General features: G+C 39.7%; 1 protein-coding gene across 1 annotated transcript in view; it reads right to left on the bottom strand.

Annotated features, from left to right (window-relative positions):
- Positions 1 to 19,921, bottom strand: part of KCNMA1 (potassium calcium-activated channel subfamily M alpha 1) — a 643,121-nt gene that overhangs the window by 179,456 nt on the left and 443,744 nt on the right. Inside the window, 3 exon segments of the mRNA XM_070946116.1 lie at positions 1,857 to 1,868; positions 7,973 to 8,041; positions 12,784 to 12,893. Of these exon segments, the coding sequence (XP_070802217.1) occupies positions 1,857 to 1,868; positions 7,973 to 8,041; positions 12,784 to 12,893 (191 nt within the window).

Genomic DNA, 19,921 nt, shown 5'->3' with positions numbered 1-19,921 from the left:
ACAGGAAAAAAAAATACTTTTTTTTTCCTTGACGAGTTTCTTGAGACCATATTTGTAAATAATACAGAGACATGCACATCTGTCGGTTTGGAGGAGCAAAGAATCTCTCTGCTAGCACTCTCCAGGACTTTACAAGCTTATGTTACTACAGGTTTACACAGAGAGGAGAAGAAATCACCACAGACACCAACGAGAAGGCAAATGACAAAACATTTTCTAAAGCTGCAGAACACCAGAGCCGGATCATAACTACAAGCAGTTCTATGTGTTGCTCCCAGAGAATTAAGTCTTTCCTCGTAATTGGGAATAGCCAAAAGATTTAGTAGCTCTCTCTCTTTTTTTTTTACGATGCCCAAATTTGCTTTTGAGTCAAAGCAGATCGAATTCAACATCTTCCCAAGTGGATAGATGCCCACGAATGAGCAACTGATGCTCTAATTTAAGTGAGATTTGGGTCATTCTAAACCGGGAGCAAAACAGCACACCTTTAAACCACACACACACACACACACATACACACACACACACTTGTTTCCACACAGCTTTGCATGCCTTTACCACGAGGTTAAAATTACTGGTAAACAAGAAGCCGTATAAGAGGTGCAACATCTGCAGATCCTTTGAAGATGCCAAAGTGTTGCAGTAACTTCTCTGCAGTTGGATCATATGAATAATGCCAAACTGTCAGGAAGCCAGGTATCTTGTTCACAAATCTACTCCAAATCCACAGGAAATAAGAACTAAACAGAAAGAATATCACAGACTACACAGGATGATAAAGACAGAAGCAGGGACGGGAGAAAGAAAACAGCCGATTTCAGGATATGCAGGTTCAGTCAGGTTCATCCGAATGGGGTCGAGAATGAAGAAAATGCCAGGGTGACGTTGGAGAGGCATTCAGATGAAGGAAATTAAAAGAGAAATCAAAGGGATTTGGTGAGGCATGCCTTGTTGTTCTCAAAGACACAACAACTGCATGGCAGGTCGGTTCACGTTTAGTACTTGAATATCAGCACAATAAACGCAAAATGGACCGGCTCAAAGTCGGGGGTAAGAGGTCAACCCATTCAAATATTCCAGTCAAAAGTCTTGTATGGAAAAGCTACACGAAGGCCATCGTTAGAACTGTAGTAGCTTCTGGGTGGGGAGATATTTCAGTTATTTTGATTCAGTGTTAGGCTCAAAACTAAAAGCGGAAACAAACAAACAAACAAACAAACAAACAAACAAAAAAGGCATTTAGACACTACTAATGAATGGTGGAAGGGACAGCATGAAGCTCCATGTGGAACAAAAAGTCTGGAAGGACGCTTGATGGGGGAATTTGAACAAGGGTAGCAAATGTAAAAGCAACAAATCGCAGAAGTTAATAGACACGAAGCAGACACTGTTGCAACAAAACACAGGAACATAAAACAGGGGAAGAGGAGTACTGGACAGGAGAGACAGTTCTCCTATTGAATGAAATCGGATATAACTTTTCCTATTGGATTAATCTTTTCTCCTAAGGCAACGTTGCTAAATGTAATTTATATGGGTATTATTCCTGCAAAGAAGTTAGTGCAGAAGACACAAAAGAAAAAACAATGCAGAAACCAACTGTTGCTATCAATTGTTCTCTCCTCTTTGAAACTTTGGGGCTCGTTATATATATGTATATATATATAAATATAAAATCTGTACGTATATTATATACATATATATTTATATATATGTGTGTGTGTGTGTGTGTGTGTAAATGTGAAAGATAGACAAAGATGTTATCTTCCTGTATTCTTGGTAAGGAATTAGTCCTGAAGTTAGAAGGATTGGAGGTAGGATTGAGGTTGGAAGGTAAAGTAACGAAGAGGGCATACCGCTTTCGACTTCTGCAAACGACAAGAAAAAAATTTGCAAATCAAAACACTTGGATAAGAAATGAACTGACACCCCCAAAAAAAAAACAAAAAACCAAAGGCCAGAACAATAAATAAATAAATGAGTTAATAACCCAAAACACTTTGATTTGAAATTCTTCAAATCTACCTTTCCCTTTTTAAAAATAAATAAATAAATAAATTATTATTATGATGATGATTATTATTTTTTAAAAAAGGATTTCTGCTGGGAATGAAGACAAATAAAATGGAAAGACAGGAGAAAGGTCCAACAGAGGGATAAACATGGGGGTACGAGAGAAGAATGTTAATTTTCATTTTGTTTCGTTATTTTTTTTTATTATTATTAGAGCTGGCAAATAAATAAATAAGTAAAGCCCCCTGCCACCGAATTAGAATTTGACAAAAGAGGCCCTGACTTTTTAATGGGTTCACGTGGAATTACCATTATTTTACCAATTTTCTCTAAGAGCGCTCTTCCCAGGGATATTTCAGGGTTTTTGTTTTTTTACTTTTTCTTAAAAAATGCAAGGAACATCAAAGGCGTATGGACTACATTTCTTTAACAAGTTCAGCAAAGTGTCCTTATTCAACCCAAACTGCAAAATACTGCAGGGTGCTTAGAAAACCATTTCCATCAAAGCAGTACCCTGTTTCCCCTAAAATAAGCCCTCCCTTGATAATAAGCCCAATCAGGCTTTTGAGTGCATGCACTAAAATTAGCCCTCCCCTGAAAATAAGCCCTCCCCAAAAATAATTAAATGCATGCACAGCCGGTCCCCGCCATTTCCTCTGGTTTCCTTCATGCATGCCAAAATAATAAGACCTCCCTGAAAATAAGGCCAAGTGCTTATTTCGGGGTTCAAAAAAAATTTAAGACAGGGTCTTATTTTTGGGGAAACATGGTAGTAAAACATACGCCCAAATGCAAGGGATTTCAGGAGAATAACTTGATTCTTAGGTCCGTAATCCAGCTAGGAATTGGAAGAAGGACTGATTTCGGTGCTGTTTTCAGAACACACACATTTGTGTGGGGACAATGGGCAGTGCATCTTCCCCAATGATTCAGTCAACCACGTGAGCGCGTTCCTATGGGCTACGATGTTCCATAGGAGAGAGAAAGGACCATTCCATGTTTCAGAAACATAATTTATCTTTGAGCAAAAACTTTAGTAGATCATCCTCAACTATACGATGTTACTGCTGAATCGAAGTGTTGATATGACTAAGGTATCCATGATTAAGGAGCTTGGTTCTGCTTATCTGTGTTTAAAAGCCAATTCTACAACATGCAAACCACTTTTTCAATTCTTAGCTGCCTAAATTCCCTGAATTCCTCCTTAATCTAAAAGAGACTAATCTAGTATATAATCTCCAAGTCCTTTGGAAGGCCACAAAGGGGGAAATAGATTAGCCACAAGTTAAAGGAGAAATAGATTGTCCAGTACTTCTGAAAGGAAAATGATGGCTGTTACACATGTTAGTAATTTGCAACAAAAGAAATTACAGCAGAGAAACAGAGGTGGAATTCATGAATGTAAGTGCTAATGAATCTTAGGCAAGCAATTGTTAATATTTCATTTGCGTTTGTTATCCATTTTAGTAATGAGTATTGAGCCTGGGTCAAAATCAAGTTTTGGATTATTTTTTTTTATGTATATTGTATCAAGGGGGCTGCCAAGCGCCAGTATTTATTTTCAATATATTCCTGAATGAAATGGTGAAAATGCTGGAGCTCATGCTTCTTGCAAATGGGATGTCTCTAAAATAAATTAGATATTAATATTCAATAACATAAAACAAATCACTGGGGTCACAGGAATTTATTATTATTATTTTTTTGCATATTGTTTCTTACAAGAGATGCAAATGACAAGATGGGGTATGATTGCTATAAACCTTGGCATAACTAGGAAATTTGAATCTGGGTTTTCGTAAAGTACATATATCAAAAAACAATGAAAAAGGGGAAGAAAACCTGACACGGGGTGAAACCAATCAATAATTGGGAAAGAGGAAATTGTTTTTTTAAAATGACAAAGGGCAAATTAGGTGTCACGGAACTGATCTCTGTTCAAATTACATTTGATGCTGGGATATCTTTGTATGCAGGGAAAGCAACATGAGAAACTCTTCATCCGAGATGTTGAATTTCAAGGATCTATTTCAGGTTGAATAAAGTACTTCTTCTCATTTTCTACTCAGCTTTGATTCTTTGAATGATTCAAAGTGCTTCCCAATCACATCAATAGGTTAAAGTTCGACCAGTGCTGTGAAGATAACTGTGATGAGATGTCAGATGTGGCTGCCAAATGTACTTGTACCATTAAAGGAGAATCTTTGTAGCTCAGGGTTGAAATGAGGGGTCCTTGGTGGGTTTTTTGCAGACATTTCATTACCCGATGACTAGCATTGATGATGTTACCTAGTTTGGGTCATGAAATGCCTGCAGGAAAACCACTCAGAGAGCGGTTTTCAAATGTATCACTCAGAGAGCCTCAAATGTATCACTGAAGTCAGCAATTCTTCTTCTACTAGGATTTTTATCTAAGCAGGAGAAGAAACTGAAGGAGAGAAGCTGAGGAAAAAAAAAAACTTTGTTCACCTTGAATTGTGAAATGGGAGGAAGGATGTCCAAAATATGTCCAAAATAAATAATTTAAAGATATTGGATCTAACCTAGCCTTGATTCACTTAAAAATCTGTCTGGTGGCACTCAGAGCCATAAAGAAAGCTAATGTTGTGGTCCGCCAGCAGCCTGCGGAGCTAGCAATGGAATCGGACAGCGATGAAGCTGAGGAAGAACATGGGCCAGTCCTGGAGGCTGGTGAAGGCCCAGATGAGGGCCCTGCATCAGAGGCAGAGATGGGGCCAGGACCATCGGGGAGTGGAGTGCGGACTCCAGAGCTTCCAGAGACTGATAGGAGTGAGGCGGAGGAACAGGAGGAGCCTGTTCCTAATGCACACATGAGAAGAGCTGCCAGAAGGCAAGAGCAGCTCAAGCAAAGAGGACAACTCGGGAGTAGGGCCAAGACATGATTGGCCCTTCCCATAAGGCTTAAAACAGACCAGCAACAGCATATGGGCTTTGCTGGAAAACAACGTTGGTAGCTTCGTCTTCGTCTACGTCTTGTATTTATTTTTGTATCTGTGACTTCTGAACATTTGCCAAGAAAGGCCTTTGGCAGTTCGTCTAATTGGACCAAGGTTTGCGATAGGACTGAGGAATTTGTGTTGGGAGGAATTTGCTTTAATTTAGTTGAACGATGCTGGGAATGAAGTAATTCTCAGCTGTTTGAATAAAGTTGTTTGTTTTTTCACTGACTGATTTTCCTATTACTTACTTGGGCCTGGGTCATAGTCTCCCAGGTGGAAAAAAATGAAGTTTTGCCAAACCGTGTGAGATTTTCTTAACTAGCATTTTGGAGAAGCCAAGCAGAGTAAAAAAGATTCCTGTAATAAAGTGTTTGTAACACTTTTTGTTGTTGTTGACGTTCCTCAGTTTGGATTCCCAGTGGTGGAACAAGTCCACTTGTCTATTTTTTTGGGGTTACCTCAGCTTCTTCTGAAAAAGCAGCAATGGGAAATAAAACAGAGGCTGCAAAGATATTAAAACTACTGAGGGGAAAAAAACGCTGCCTAAATAAGAGAAGCACAGATGTTTGGACAGTGGGGGTTAAAAAAAAAGTTGACTATGGTAATGTGATTGAAACACAATCCATTTTTTATATGACATTTTGGCCACCATTTTTAACTTTTTTGACCCTATCCTGTAAATCTCACTTCTCTCCTGTCTTTAATATTCTGCTCATTTTATCAAACATGCTACATTCTTAAGCCAGCAGCCCTCAATTTTTCGGGCACTATGACCGTTTCCATGGGGACAGAATTTTCCGTGGACCAGAAGGGGCGTAGCTTGTGTGCTGCCTGCATTCCACGGATGGGGCTTCACTTGTTTGCATGGACCAGTTCCTGGCATGTCGTGGCCCGGTTGCATTGGGGACCCCTATTCTATAGAGCGATAACTTTCTAATGACGTTCCATAATTTTAATTGAAATTATTTCCCTCTTTGGCACATTTTGTGGTAAGATTTAGCTTCACCGAAAAATATGCACATGATGTCCAAGGTAGGGGATGTATATTAGTTCAAAGAAAATAAATGTTGGCAAGATTAGTAATGTTATTTAAAAATGGAGAGCGGGTGCGATTATAAGGGGAAAATCTCTCTCTCTCTCTCTCTCTCTCTCTCTCTCTTTATCTTATCTATCTATCTATCTATCTATCTATCTATCTATCTATCTATCTATCTATCTATCTATCTATCTAGTATGTGTTAAGCTATCACAGAGCAGGATGAGAAACACCATGAACGGAAGATATGAAATCTGCAGGAAGCTGTGGAATTTTCCAGTTCCAGAATTCAATTTATGAAGTCTACAGTTAGGCCAGATTTGGTACAAGGTTAATGAAGAACTTCAATAAAATGGAACCAGGATACCATTTTTCACCCCTAGCACCTTTAAGGGATGGGGACCCCAGCTTTGTGTGGATAGCTGGGGAATTCTGGGAATTGAAGTCCACATGTCTCAAAGTTGCTAAGGTTGAGGAACACTAAACTAGAAGATGCCACCTGCTGAGTCCATTGGAATGTTGGCTTTGGTGGCCATCGCAGCAGGATGCATTGAAAAGATGTCCAAAATCAACTCCAGGTGTGAATTAGGTGGGCTTCCATTCTTCCTGACTATATTAATGGTTGCATTCTATCCATTGTGCATCAACCACTACCTCCGGTTTTTAAAATAAGAAGACCTATATTCAAATCCTTTTCAATAAGGAAAGTCAACTCTATTTCCATGAGATTATTTCTATTTCTATCGCCATTCTTGAGATTAGTTTAAGGTAGAACATGGTCACCAAAAATTAGATTGTTGGGAAGTTAATGATAAGACTAAACATGTACAATATCCAGGTGGGTTTGACTTTGAAGAAGGATTGGTGGGCTAAAAGGCATGGCACAAATCACCAACGGCTCCTAGATGGGCTTCTGAGCTTGGTTGTTTCCTTGAAGACTTTTCATTACCCAAAGTAGGTAACATCATCAGTGCTAGGTCTTGCATTTTTAGAGGCTGGGAGTTTTTTGGTTTTTTTTTAACAGAAATGATAACTATCTTATGATTCTTGATGAAAGTATCTTTTCTTTTATGTACACTGAGAGCATATGCACCAAGACAAATTCCTTGTGTGTCCAATCACACTTGGCCAATAAAAATTCTATTCTATTCTATTCTATTCTATTCTATTCTATTCTATTCTATTCTATTCTATTCTATTCTATTCTATTCTATTCTATTCTATTCTATTCTATTCTATTCTATTCTATTCCTGGATCATTATCTTTTATAATGGGGAATGGAGTTAAGTTCAAATGGTCTTCTAAAAATGTCATCAATAACTCCAAGCTTGAAGAAATGGACCAAAAGAAGCCATATATCAATCTCCTGTTCAACTTGAATAATGATCTGGTGAAATATTTTTTTTCTGTAATGCATTTCTCTGTTTGCCTGGTGTAATATATATAACTCTATCTGTAATCTTTCAAGCCACGCTTTGCATAGGATTCAGATTGCAGCAATCCTATGTATAGAGTTATATACATCACTTGGAAATACTTACCCTTGTTCAATTGTATTGGGTTATGTAGAATTATCAAGGAGGAACTGAACTGGGATTCTAAGATGTCCTTCATCAACTCTGCCTAGGTGTCATTTTAATTGAGAACTTACATTCTTTAATGTAAGGTGTCTCCTTACATTCTCCTAATGTAAGGAGACTGGTTTCAGGGCAATTTTAAATTAAAATCATGCACTTCATCAGTTTTATTGGACTTTGAGGCATGATGTTGCCTTTTGATTGGGTATATAAGTGGGCACCATGATGTCAAGAGTGTCTGGAATATAAAATTCTTTTATAAATATAAACACCCATCCAAACAGCAAGAAACAAAGAAAGGAAAAGAATGAATGAGAGAAAGAAATTCAAGCAGGCCAAATAATCTGATGCACTACAAAAAGGTTCTGATAAATGGGTTACATACCTGCTTTCCCGTTTCTCCGACTTGTATTCTATGGCTATCATTAAAAGCTTTAGCTTCGCAAAGACCAGTCTGCCAGGAACAAAGCAGAGGGAAAGAAAACAAAACCAGAAGATGTTCTTTATTTTGTTGATATCATGAGTACTTTGCTGTTGTCCTTAAGGTTATCTACATATAGACCTTTATAAAATATAGTTTAGCTCTTTGCCTGCACTCCTCAACTTTGTCAAAGTCTTTACAACTTTTAGTAACAGCAAAATATATCAACGGAAGTTCTCTATGTTCATCTGGCTGCAAATATCTCAATTATTCATAGGAATAATGCTTTGATAAACCCCTGAGCCCTTTCCCCCCATATCAGGGGTGAAATTCAACAGGTTCTGACAGGTTCTGGAGAACCAGTAGCAGAAATTTTGAGTAGTTCGGAGAACCAGCAAATGCCACCTTTGACTGGCCCCAGAGTGGGGAGGGAATGGGTATTTTGCAGTATCCTTCCCCCAGGAGTGGGGAGGGAATGGAGATTTTGCAGTATCTTTCCCCTGGAGTGTGGTGGGAATGGAGATTTTGCAGTATATTTCCCCTGGAGTGGGTGGGAATGGGGATTTTGCAGTATCCTTCCCTGCCATGCCCACCAAGCCATGCCCACAGAACTGGTAGTAAAAAAATTGGGATTTCACCACTGCCCCATATGCATTTTATGTTCAGATTCTTCCCAGAGCAGAAGTGATATTATAGATTGTCTTCACATCTATTTTAACTGTGAAACATTAGATTATAATGGGTGCATTTTGAACATAGATATACATGGGTAATTTGCTTTAAGGAAATCATAATCCTTTTATCTTCCAATAAGAAATAAATTACTCCATTTAAATCAGAAGAGGAGGGCCTGAGCTATTGCTTACATAAATTGGAGGTGGAATCTACATGTTTAATTCATTGAAATATGCAGGAAATAACTATATCTGTTATTTTCTTGATATAACTCTAAAATAACTATATCTGTTATTTTCAGTGTCTTGCCTTATGATTTTCAGATTTGTCTTCACGCATTTGGAGACCATTAATGAATAGAGATCCTCAACTTACGACCACAGTTGAGCTCAAAAATTATGTTGCTAAGCCAGACAGTTTTTAAGTGAGTTTTGTCCCATTTTATCACCTTTCTTGCCACAGTTGTTCAGGGAATCACTGCTGTTATTACATTGGTTAACCCGGTCATTAAATGAATCTGACTTTGCCAGATTCGTGCTTTTCAGAAGGTCACTGAAGACGATAACATGATCTCAGTTTATTGCAACCATCATAAATACATGCTAGTGGCCAAGTGTTGAAATTTTGATCACGTGACCAAGGGGATGCTTCAAGGATCGTAAGCAGTAGTGGGTTTCAATTTCGGCCACTACCGGTTCGCTCATGGATGCACGTGCACCTATATGTGTGATGCTTCTGCACATACGCAGAGAGGTCTGGATGAGTAGGCGGAGCCTCCCGCCGTCGCTACCAGTTCGCCCGATCCAGGGTGAACCGGAAGCAACCCACCACTGATCGTAAGTGTGAAAAATGGCATTGTCACTTTCTCCAGCGCTGTTGAAGGCTCATTAACAAATGCTTGTAAGTCGAGGTGTACTTATACAGGAATGTTCAGCCAACATGCTACGTTCAACCAGTTGTGCATAGCAAAGACAGATATTTATACATCCAAGCTACAAATAAATATTGTAAGGTGTCATAGACACGTGTCACATTTGTGCTGCTGCATATCTTTAGGCATCAAATGTGAAGCATTTCATTAGATGAATGAAATCAATCAATCGGAATAGAGCTGGAAGAGACCTTGGAGGTCTTCTGGTCCAATCTGGATCCTCATTTTACCGACCTCGGAAGGGTGGAAGGCTGAGTCAATAGCAATTGCACTTAGGCTTATATACTGCTTCATAGTGCTTTACAACCCTCTCTAAGCAGTTTACAGAGTCAGCCTATTCCCCCCAACAATCTGGGTCTTCATTTTACTGACTTCAGAAGGATGGAAAACTGAGTCAACCTTGAGCTGAGCAGAATCGAACTCCTGGCGGTAGGCAGAGTTTGCCTACAATACTGCATTCTAACCACTGTGCTACCACGGCTCTTTACATGGCCCCTGGATACTGCAACCGTCATAAATGTGAATCAGTTGCCAAGCGTCTGAATTTTGATCATGTGATCGAGGGGATACGAAAAAGGTCATAAGTGTGAAAAATGGTCGTAAGTCAGTGTTTTCAGTGCTGTTGTCACTTTGATCAGTCACTAAATGAACGGTTAAGTTGAGGACTGCCTGTAACACGATGTCAGAGGGTAAGAACTACAATTCATTAACAGCCTTTCCTTTATAATTATACCTAACGTTAGATAAAATTGATAGTAATAAACACAGGGTTTTTTTTTTTTTCAAGGGCCATGTAAAACAATTGTTTTAAGATTGACTTTCAACATCCATAGCGCCATTATCATGACAATCAGGCCCTGTGGGAGACATTTACTTATCATGCAAAATGTCACAGAAGCCATTCCAAATTTTATGCTTAGCTGATGACATTGCATTACATCTGCTCGAATTTATTAGCCCTGGGAAATGTTAATGTTGACTGTTAATGGGCAATGATAAACCTTCGCAAACGATTGCGAACCCTTACGATAATGAAGACTTAATTTACAAATCAGTTTTATTCACTGGCCGAATGGAATTCAAAAGCATCAAATGTTGGAAAAAATGGCTTTTGAAAAACATCCCTGTAAAAACTGTCCCCAAAAGGAAGCAAAAAATGAGAAACGTGGAAATTTTTCAAGTTTTTACGATAGCCAAATCCCTTTTCTTCAAAGAACAAATTTCTAATCTCTGAGAAATTTCTAAGTGCTGGAATGGAGGGATACATAAATTTTTATCAATTGGAGCTGATCATCGCCTGTATGAAAATGTAATGAATATAACTGTATTCTTATCTTCAAATCAGTTACAGACAGGTAGAGATATGTGTATGCATAAAAATTATAATTTGACACCCAACATATGTCACACCTAACAAGGTTTTTATCCCAATTTAATAACAATAATAAATTATTCTATCTAGGCTTAAATAAGATTAAATGGACTAAGAATTGTGAAGCTGTTTAGCATTTTATTTTTAAAACAGCCATCATTTATTGTAAATTAAAAATGTTCATAATCCTGTAGTACAGTGGACTAAGCACTGTTATTAAGAACTGCTGCTTGCAATTACTGCAAGTTCGAATCTCACCAGGCTCAAGGTTGACTCAGCCTTCCATCCTTTCTAAGGAAGGTGAAATGAGGACCCAGATTGTGGGAGCAATAAGCTGACTTTGTATAAATATACAAAAGTATGAAGGCTATTGCTTAACACATTGTAAGCCGCCCTGAGTCTTCGGAGAAGGGCGGCATATAAATTAAAAAAGCAAAAAGCAAATAATCCACAAAATGGCATAGAAAAATTCCAAAGTGATCCCTAAATGGAACTGACCTTCGGTACATTCAAATGTTTGAAATTTAATCTTTTCTTGAAAATCTCCAGTGATGGGAGCTCCCACAATTCTGGGAGCTGTTTCATAGAAAGGGTCCTTGGTGCTCTCTGAGCTGGCTTGTTTTCTTAAAAACGTTTCATGACCCTAACTAGATAACATCATCAGTGCTAGTAAGGAGTGAAGTTTGCTCTCAGTTTATATTCTGGAGGCTTGTCCTGTCTATGTGGGTGGGGGCGGTCTTAGAGATTCTTTCATTGGGCTATTTACTGATGGCTCTTGGGCAGTTTTTTGATTGGGGTGTTGTTTACTTGATTGTTGGTCTGAAGCAGTGGTGGGATCCAGCCAGTTCTATCCGGATCGCACAAACTGGTAGCGGCGACTGTGGGAGGCTCTACCCACCCTCCCGGATGTAATGTGTGACTACTGCACATGCAGAGAAGTTCGTGCGCATGCGCAGAGGTAGCACGTGTGCTCATATTTGCGAACCGGTTGGGAAGTTAAATGAATCCCACCTCTGGTCTGAAGTTAACCTTGGAGTTAATCTATGCTGATCTGGGTGCTGATTATCGGTGGAGAGAGTGCTGGGGTCTTTTTGTTCCCCTTTGGGCTGGATGATTGTCTCTTTTGCACAGTCTATATATGTTGTTAATATCTATAATGTCTAGTGATGGCTATGACTGTTTCATCATTCTTGCTGTCAGGAAATTCTTCCCTTACTACTTACTGCAGTGGCACTGTGGTTAAAGTGCAGTACTGCAGGCTACTTCTGCTGACTGCTGGCTACAGTTTGACAATTCGATTCTTATCAGCTCAAGGTTGACTCAGCCTTCCATCCTTCTGAGGTGGGTAATGTGAGGACCCAGATTGTTAGGGGGCATTATTCTGACTTTGTAAACCGGTTAGAGAGGGCTGTGAAGCACTGTGAAGTGGCATATAAGTCTAAGTACTATTGGTATTGCCTCGGCCTTCCATCCTTCCGTGGTCAGTAAAATGAGAACCCAGATTGTTGGGAGCATTATGCAGACTCTGTAAACGGCTTAGAGAGGGCTGTAAAGCACTATGAAGAGGTATATAAGTCTAAGTGCTATTGCTATTGACTCAGCCTTCCATCCTTCCGTGGTCAGTAAAACGAGAACCTAGATTGTTGGGGACAATAGGCTGACTTTGTAAATCGCTTAGAGAGGGTTGTAAAGCACTGTGAAGTGGTATATAAGTCTAACGGCTATTGCTATTGTTTTTCAGCATTTTAGCAAACCATCAGGTTAGGATTAAGGGCAAAGATGTCTTCGAGTACTTACTCACAAACAGCAGGGAATGACAGACCAACAAAGGCACTAGAAAGATACTCCGTGTACATTTCATTAGATACTCCTTCCAAGTAGTACTTCTGCCAAGTGTCCTCTTCGATCTAGAAAGGAGAGCAAAGAAGAAGAAAAACGGCAGCTGCATTTTTAATAGGAAACGGCTGTGAATAACACAAATCAGTTTCAGGAAATTAAGATTGGTACTTACTTTAATTTTTTATTTATTTTTATTTATTTTATTTTGTTGAGTACGTATTAGATAATATATATAAGTATAAGCATGAATTGAATACATAAAATGAATACAATTAAAGGGAACATTAGGACAGGGACAGTAGGCACGCTGGTGCTCTTATGCACGCCCCTTACAGACCTCTTAGGAATGGGGTGAGGTCAACAATAGACAGTCTAAGGTTTTGGGGGTTTTGGGATGAAACCACAGAGCCAGGTAGTGCATTCCAGGCATTGACCACTCTGTTGCTGAAGTCATATTTTCTGCAATCGAGTTTGGAGCGGTTCACTTTAAGTTTGTATCTATTGTGTGCTCGTATATTGTTGTGGTTGAAGCTGAAGTAGTCATTGAGAGGTAGGACATTGTAGTAGATAAATTTAAGAGCTATGCTTAGGTCAGACTGAAGGCAGCATAGTTCTAAATTTTCTAAACCCATAATTTCAAATCTAGTGGCATAAGGTATTTTGTTGCGAGTAGAGGAGTGGAGGACTCTTCTTGTGAAATATTTCTGGACACACTCAATTGTATTAATGTCCGATATGCAGTGCAGGTTTCAGACAGATGAGCTGTATTCAGGAATTGGTCTAGCAAAGATTTTGTATGCTCTGGTTAGTAGTGTAATATTAACGGAGAAGATATTTAACTTTATTTAATATTTATTTAATATTACCAGAGAAGTTATTTATATTTAACTCTTCTTTTTAAAAAGAAAAACTTTCTGAATTAGGCCTGTTCAATTTCTATAATTTTCTCTTTTCCTTTTTTTATTATTGACCAGAGGAGTGGGAAGGGAAACATACAGTATTTAAGAAAAAGATCTTGTGAAAAATATTGCTGGCAAAATATAATTTGGGCAGTTTTGATCCGTCTTTTCAATATGTTGCAAGAGCTTTGGAGAATGCGAACTTAATAAACAAGCTCCATTTGTAAAATATGAATTGGGTCGGATAATTCTGAAGATAAGATCCCTTTCTAGGAACTTCACATAACACTCAAGAACCAAGTTTCTGCAATGCCTCAAAACAACAACAACTGTATTTTTGCTCAAATATATACAGTCGTTATCAAAGTCTACACAACGTTCACTTGAAGCACAAGCTTCTTTTCCCCCGGTTTTTGCAAAGTTGCAAAATTTACAGGCAAGATGCTAACTCAGATATTCCCAAGGTCCCAGTAGAACATGATTTTCGGATAAGAATCTCTACCCATTGTAAGTTACAAGGCTGTAGCTCACTTTTATGATTGTGTTGTTTAATAAAAAAAACAACTTTAAAGTAGTCTATTCTTTTCAAACTTTTCACTTACAGCTGATTTTTTTTTAACTTCGATAAAGTTTGGCAGTGTTTATCATTTTACAGCAGAAGAGATCTGTCCAAAGACATTTGAGGAATACTGTATATCAACTGCTCCTACTACATCCACACACACAAAAATATCCCCCCAAATAAAATGGTGATAAAATCTGGGCCTCCTGTCCATGATATTGAAAAGAAACTAGCAAATCTATCTCCTTCAACTAGAATACTTAATAAAGAGAGATTTATATCCTTGAATGTGTTTATTCAGCAAAACAAACAGAAGTTTTATAGCTGAAACCTTTGGGCTGAAATGAAACCCACTGTTGTTCTTACAACTTTATTAGCCAATATTGTATAGAAACAGTGGATTTAATGCATCTAATATCAGCAATCATGGGGCTCAGCTGATCTGAAGTGTTGCGCTGAGCCACAGTGTTTTCATAAAAGGAAAGCAAGCAATTGTTTTCTCGTGCCTTGTGAAGGGCTGTTTTAAAAACACCTATGAATTTATTACAAACCTTTCTGGCTCATTTAAGGTCTGTGATTATTTCTCCCGGCCTCGCTTGTTCTTGCATCCTGTACTTAGCAAATCAGTCCTAAGTATCTCATAAATAAAAAAAAAGCCTGCAGCCAACGAATTAGCTAGTTAGCTTGCATTATGCTGAACTCGCCTTGTTTGGTTTGGGCTTAGTCCGGTAAGTGAACACATAACATTTATGATTTATGAACTATGATTTATAGCTTAGCATGGCATGATAATCACATTATTGCCGCTTGATCAACGTGGTTCGACATGCTTAAAGCAAACTATAATGCGATATGGGGAAAGTATTTTATGACATTCAATCTGTGAGGTCCTTGGCGATTTCTGAGCTTGGTTGCTTTCCTCCAGATTTTTTTACTACCCAACTAGGTAACATCATCAGTGCTAGAAGGGAGGGGGGTTTGCTCTCTGTTTATATACAAAAAGGGCTTGCCCTGTCAGTACTGGACAAGCCTAAAAATGCTTACACATTGATCACAGTTTTGCTGTTTTTCCTACAAAGGACCTCTACTTATCTTGAACCGTGTTAACTAGCAGAATCTGGGGGTTTGTGTGTGTGTGTGTGTGTGTGTGTGTGTGTGTGTGTGTGTTTGTGTTTATTATTTATTTATTTATTATTTATTTATTAGTTCAATTTATATGCCACCTCTCTCTGAAGACTCAGGGCGGCTTACAATGCATTCAAAAAACCACTACAAAAACATTTAAAAATTAAAACATTAAAACCCATTCACACCATTCATGGCCGGATCTCACAAGATGGCAACAGCGAGATCAACAGCCCCAGGCCTGCCGGAAAAGCCAGGTCTTCACCGCTTTTGGAAAGGCCAATAGGGTGGAGGTGGTCCGGACCTCCGGAGGTAACTGGTTCCAGAGAGCTGGGGCAGCCACAGAGAAGGGTCTCCCCACGGGCCCGCCAGCCAGCACTGTTTAGCTGATGGGACCCGGAGGAGACCAACTCTGTGGGATCTTACCGGTCGCTGGGAGCTGTGTGGTAGAAGGCGGTCTCAAAGATAACCTGGCCCTGAGCCATGTAGGGCTTTAAAGGTAATAACCAATGCCTTGAATTGTGCCCGGAGACAAATAGGGAGTCTGTGCAGCTCGCGGAGAATTGGTGTAATGTGGGTGTATCTTGATGCACCCACGACAGCTCGCGAGGCTACATTCTGGACCAAATGTAGTCTCCGAACACTTTTCAAGGGTAGCCCCATGTACAGCGTGTTGCAATAATCTAACCGTGAGGTGATAAGGGCATGAGTGACTATGAGGAGAGCCTCCCGATCCAAGTAGGGTCGCAATTGGTGCACCAGGCGAACCTATGCAAAGGTCCCCCTAGCCACAACTGTCATTCTATTAATATAAATAGAAAGAGCAACATGTTCAAGATCCATATAGACAGAGTGTTGTCTGGGTTAACAAAAATTTTAGAATGTGCAGAAATGAATAAACTAACATTTGAAATTAAAGAAAAGGAAGACACTGAATATTTTGAGGTATGGGGAATATTTTGAGGTATCTGTTTTATCGATGGTTAAATAAGAGAAACAGAAGCTAGAGCTTCTAAAATTACAAGAGAAAGAATAATTTTATTATTAGGGTTGATTACTGTAACTTATTAATTTTGATTAATTTTGATTAGTATTAACAATTAATATGTATTAATACTATGAGGGGAAAACACTGTTATCATGAGATTACTATTAGAGAATACTATTATTATTGCCATGATGAATAGCAGAATCTGTTGCTTGAAATTCTGCTCATTACATTTCTCGGGGTCTGTGTGTTTTTAAAGTAAGCATTTTCAGAAATCTGGTTGGTTATACCTAATAGAATGGCACGGATTTTCCATTATTATTTTGTGTACGTACTGTATGTGTGGGTGGGTTTCCTGCAAACTAAGAGGTTCCATATGAAAACCGCTACTCTAAAAGCAGAAAACAAAACAAAATATTCATTCCCCTGCACGTTTTTTATAAGTTTGTTTTGCTACGAATGTTGGGGAGAGGGGTTTACTTGACGTACTTGGGTTGCAAAAATTAAGCCATAATCAGTGAAATGCGTGCAGTGTCGTTGCTGATCATGGAGCTTTGTCATTGACAGAGGAAATATTTAGGGTGATTTCTACTACTCTGCAATCAGCTGCGAAGAAGGAGGGAAGGAAACTCTCCACTTCAATCTACGTTTTCCAAGATGGCAGGACTTCTGCTAAGGGTTTTTTTTTTCCCTGGGGGGGGCAGTCTTTGAACATGTACAGCATATTATGCTCTGAGTTTATTTGCCTGGAGCATTTTCTTCTTAATCTGAAAACGCATGAGAAATTGAGAAGGCTGCTACCTCCCTTCAGCTATACTGAGGGTGGGGGTACAGGGACTGTAGAATACCGTTGCAGAGGACACTTTTCAATACAAGTGTTCTGACCCAACCTTAGGAGAAGCAAGAAACAGACTTGTTGTCACGAAAAAAACCCCTCTTTATTTACCTCTTGTGAATTAATGGCATTCACCCACTGAAAAGTCCAAGCAAGAGTCCTGCAAGGAGTTAATGGCAGCAACAGACCCTATCAGTTCCTTGCGATAATTGCAAGGTTGTGAGCTCCCAACCGAAAGGCTGCAAATTAAGTTCTGGCAAGCAGTCTTTGATGCACGAAACACAATGAGCAAAATCTCCAGAAATACGAACTGTTGTCTCCTATGACAACCACTCCCCTTTCCTTCTATTTATTCTCCAGCCAGGGAGGGGCCATTCAGCGTCCATGTGTGCTTTGCTTCCCGAGTTGACTCCTTATCCTCCATTGTTCCCATCTCCTAACTGCTCTGTGCATAAGTGCATCAGGAACAGGCCCCAGCTGTTCTTCCTCCTCACTCATCTCAGCCTCCAAATGCAGCTGCCTCCCTGGTGGCAGGGAAATGTTGGATGGCCTGGCTCTATCTCTATGTCCGATGCAGAGCATCTATCAGAGCCTTCCCCAGACTCCAGAATTGGCCCAAGTTCCTCCCTAACCTCCCCATCGTCCGAGTCTGCTGCCAGCTCTGCTTGCAGCTGTCGGACCACAACAACAAGTTGTTGCCAATTGTAATTTATTTATTTATTTATTTATTAATTTAATTTGTATACTGCCCTTCTCCCAGAAGGGACTCAGGGCGGTGAACAGCCAAAATTAAAAAACATACAAATGCAAAAGTTAAGATAATTAAAAGAATTAAATCATTGGCTACCCAAATTTAAAACCCCAAATCCATAAAATTTAAAATCCCAATTAAAAAACCATTTAGGCTAGGCCGGCTTGATGAAATAAAAACGTCTTCAGGGCTTTACGGAAGGTCCGGAGGTCCGGGATCAATCGTATTCCAGGAGGCAGCTCATTCCACAGGGCGGGTGCCCCCACAGAGAAGGCTCGCCCCCTGGGGGCCGCCAGCCGACATTGCCTGACCGACGGCACCCCGAGGAGGCCCTCTCTGTGAGAGCGTATTGGCCGGTGGGAGGTTATCGGTAGCAGCAGGCGGTCTCGCAAATACCCTGGCCCTAAGCCATGGAGCGCTTTAAAGATGAGAACCAACACCTTAAAGCGCACCCGGAAGACCACCGGGAGCCAATGCAGCTCGCGCAGGAGAGGTGTTACGTGGGAGCGCCACGTCGCTCCCATAATCACCCGTGCGGCCACATTCTGCACCAGCTGGAGCCTCCGGGTGGTCCTCAGGGGGAGCCCCATGTAGAGAGCGTTACAGTAGTCCAGGCGTGACGTAACCAATGTTACGTTTCCTGATGCCTGGTGAATTATTGGTGTTATCACAGAATGCAGAATAACAGAGTTGGAAGGAACCTTGAAGGGTCTTCTATTCCAACCCCTTGCTCAAGTAAGAGTCCCTACATCACTTTATAGAAATGCCTGTCCAATTTCTCCTTAAAAACCTCCAGTGATGGAGCACCCACAACTTCTGGTGGCAAGCCATTCCACTTATTAATTGTTCTCACTGTCAGGAAATTTCTCCAACTAGGTTGGATCCCACGTTATCTTCCATCTGTTACATTTTGTCACATGCTGTTAGGATATGGTGTAAGCCTAACAAGTTGTCCAGGCAATATATGTGTTCTATAACTTTAAATGCATTCTGTAACTCTAAGATGTAATTCTGAGTAATTGTACTGCTGAGTCATTGTAATGACTAATGACTGCTGACTGACTGCTGACTGCAATTATACTAATTGTACTGTTGAGTCATTGCAGTGTTGACTTCACTTATCTTAAGTAGATAATTACTAGTGTAAACTGTATATAAGAAGGAAGCCGAGCTATAGTCATTGTTGGACCTGCTCTCATCATTGCTTGACTTGCTGCTTGACTGGAACTGTTGATTGGAACTGTTACTGTCGTGTGTGAAGACGTGGATGGATATGCTACCATCGTGATTTGTTACCAGCGTTGAATTGCTGTTTGTATGGTAAGAAGATATCTGTAACTTCGGACTGATTTGAATGGCTAAAGACTTGGATTGATTAAAAGACTATGCAATTGTTTTTCACTACAAAGTAAAAGCTTTGTAAAACCAGTTTGCATGCATTGTATTCATTGCTCTCATTACCGTTTCTCTGTGCACTTACTCTGCTGGTTGGTAACACAACAATATCCTTAACACATGCTTTGGAGAATAAGTTGACCCCCCTCTTCTCTAGGGCACCCCCTCAAATGTTGGAAGATGCAATCATGTCACCTGTCATTGTTTTCTTTCTTAGATTAGACATACCTAGTTCCCACAACTGTTCATCGCAAAGTTTAGCCCCCATTCCCTGATCATCTTTGCTGCTCTTCTCAATTGTTGCTCTTTCTATTGTTCTCTATATTGTGTACTGTGTGTTAACACTAAGGGTAACAGTAAAGGTTTCCCTGTCCACGTATTTCTGACTCTAAGATGTAATGCTCATCCCCATTACTTGGCCGGGGAAGCCAATGTTGTCCGAAGAAAATTTCTCTGGTCATGTGGCCAGCATGGCTATATATTAAAGGTGAACGGAACGCTGCTACCTTCCCAGCAAAATGGTACCTATTTATCTACTTGC

This window comes from Pituophis catenifer, unplaced genomic scaffold (assembly GCF_029215685.1).
Source record: "Pituophis catenifer annectens isolate HBS135680 unplaced genomic scaffold, rPitCat1.0.hap2 SCAF_6, whole genome shotgun sequence".
Taxonomy (NCBI): Eukaryota; Metazoa; Chordata; class Lepidosauria; order Squamata; family Colubridae; genus Pituophis; species Pituophis catenifer.
This window is presented reverse-complemented; position numbering and strand designations above follow the sequence as displayed.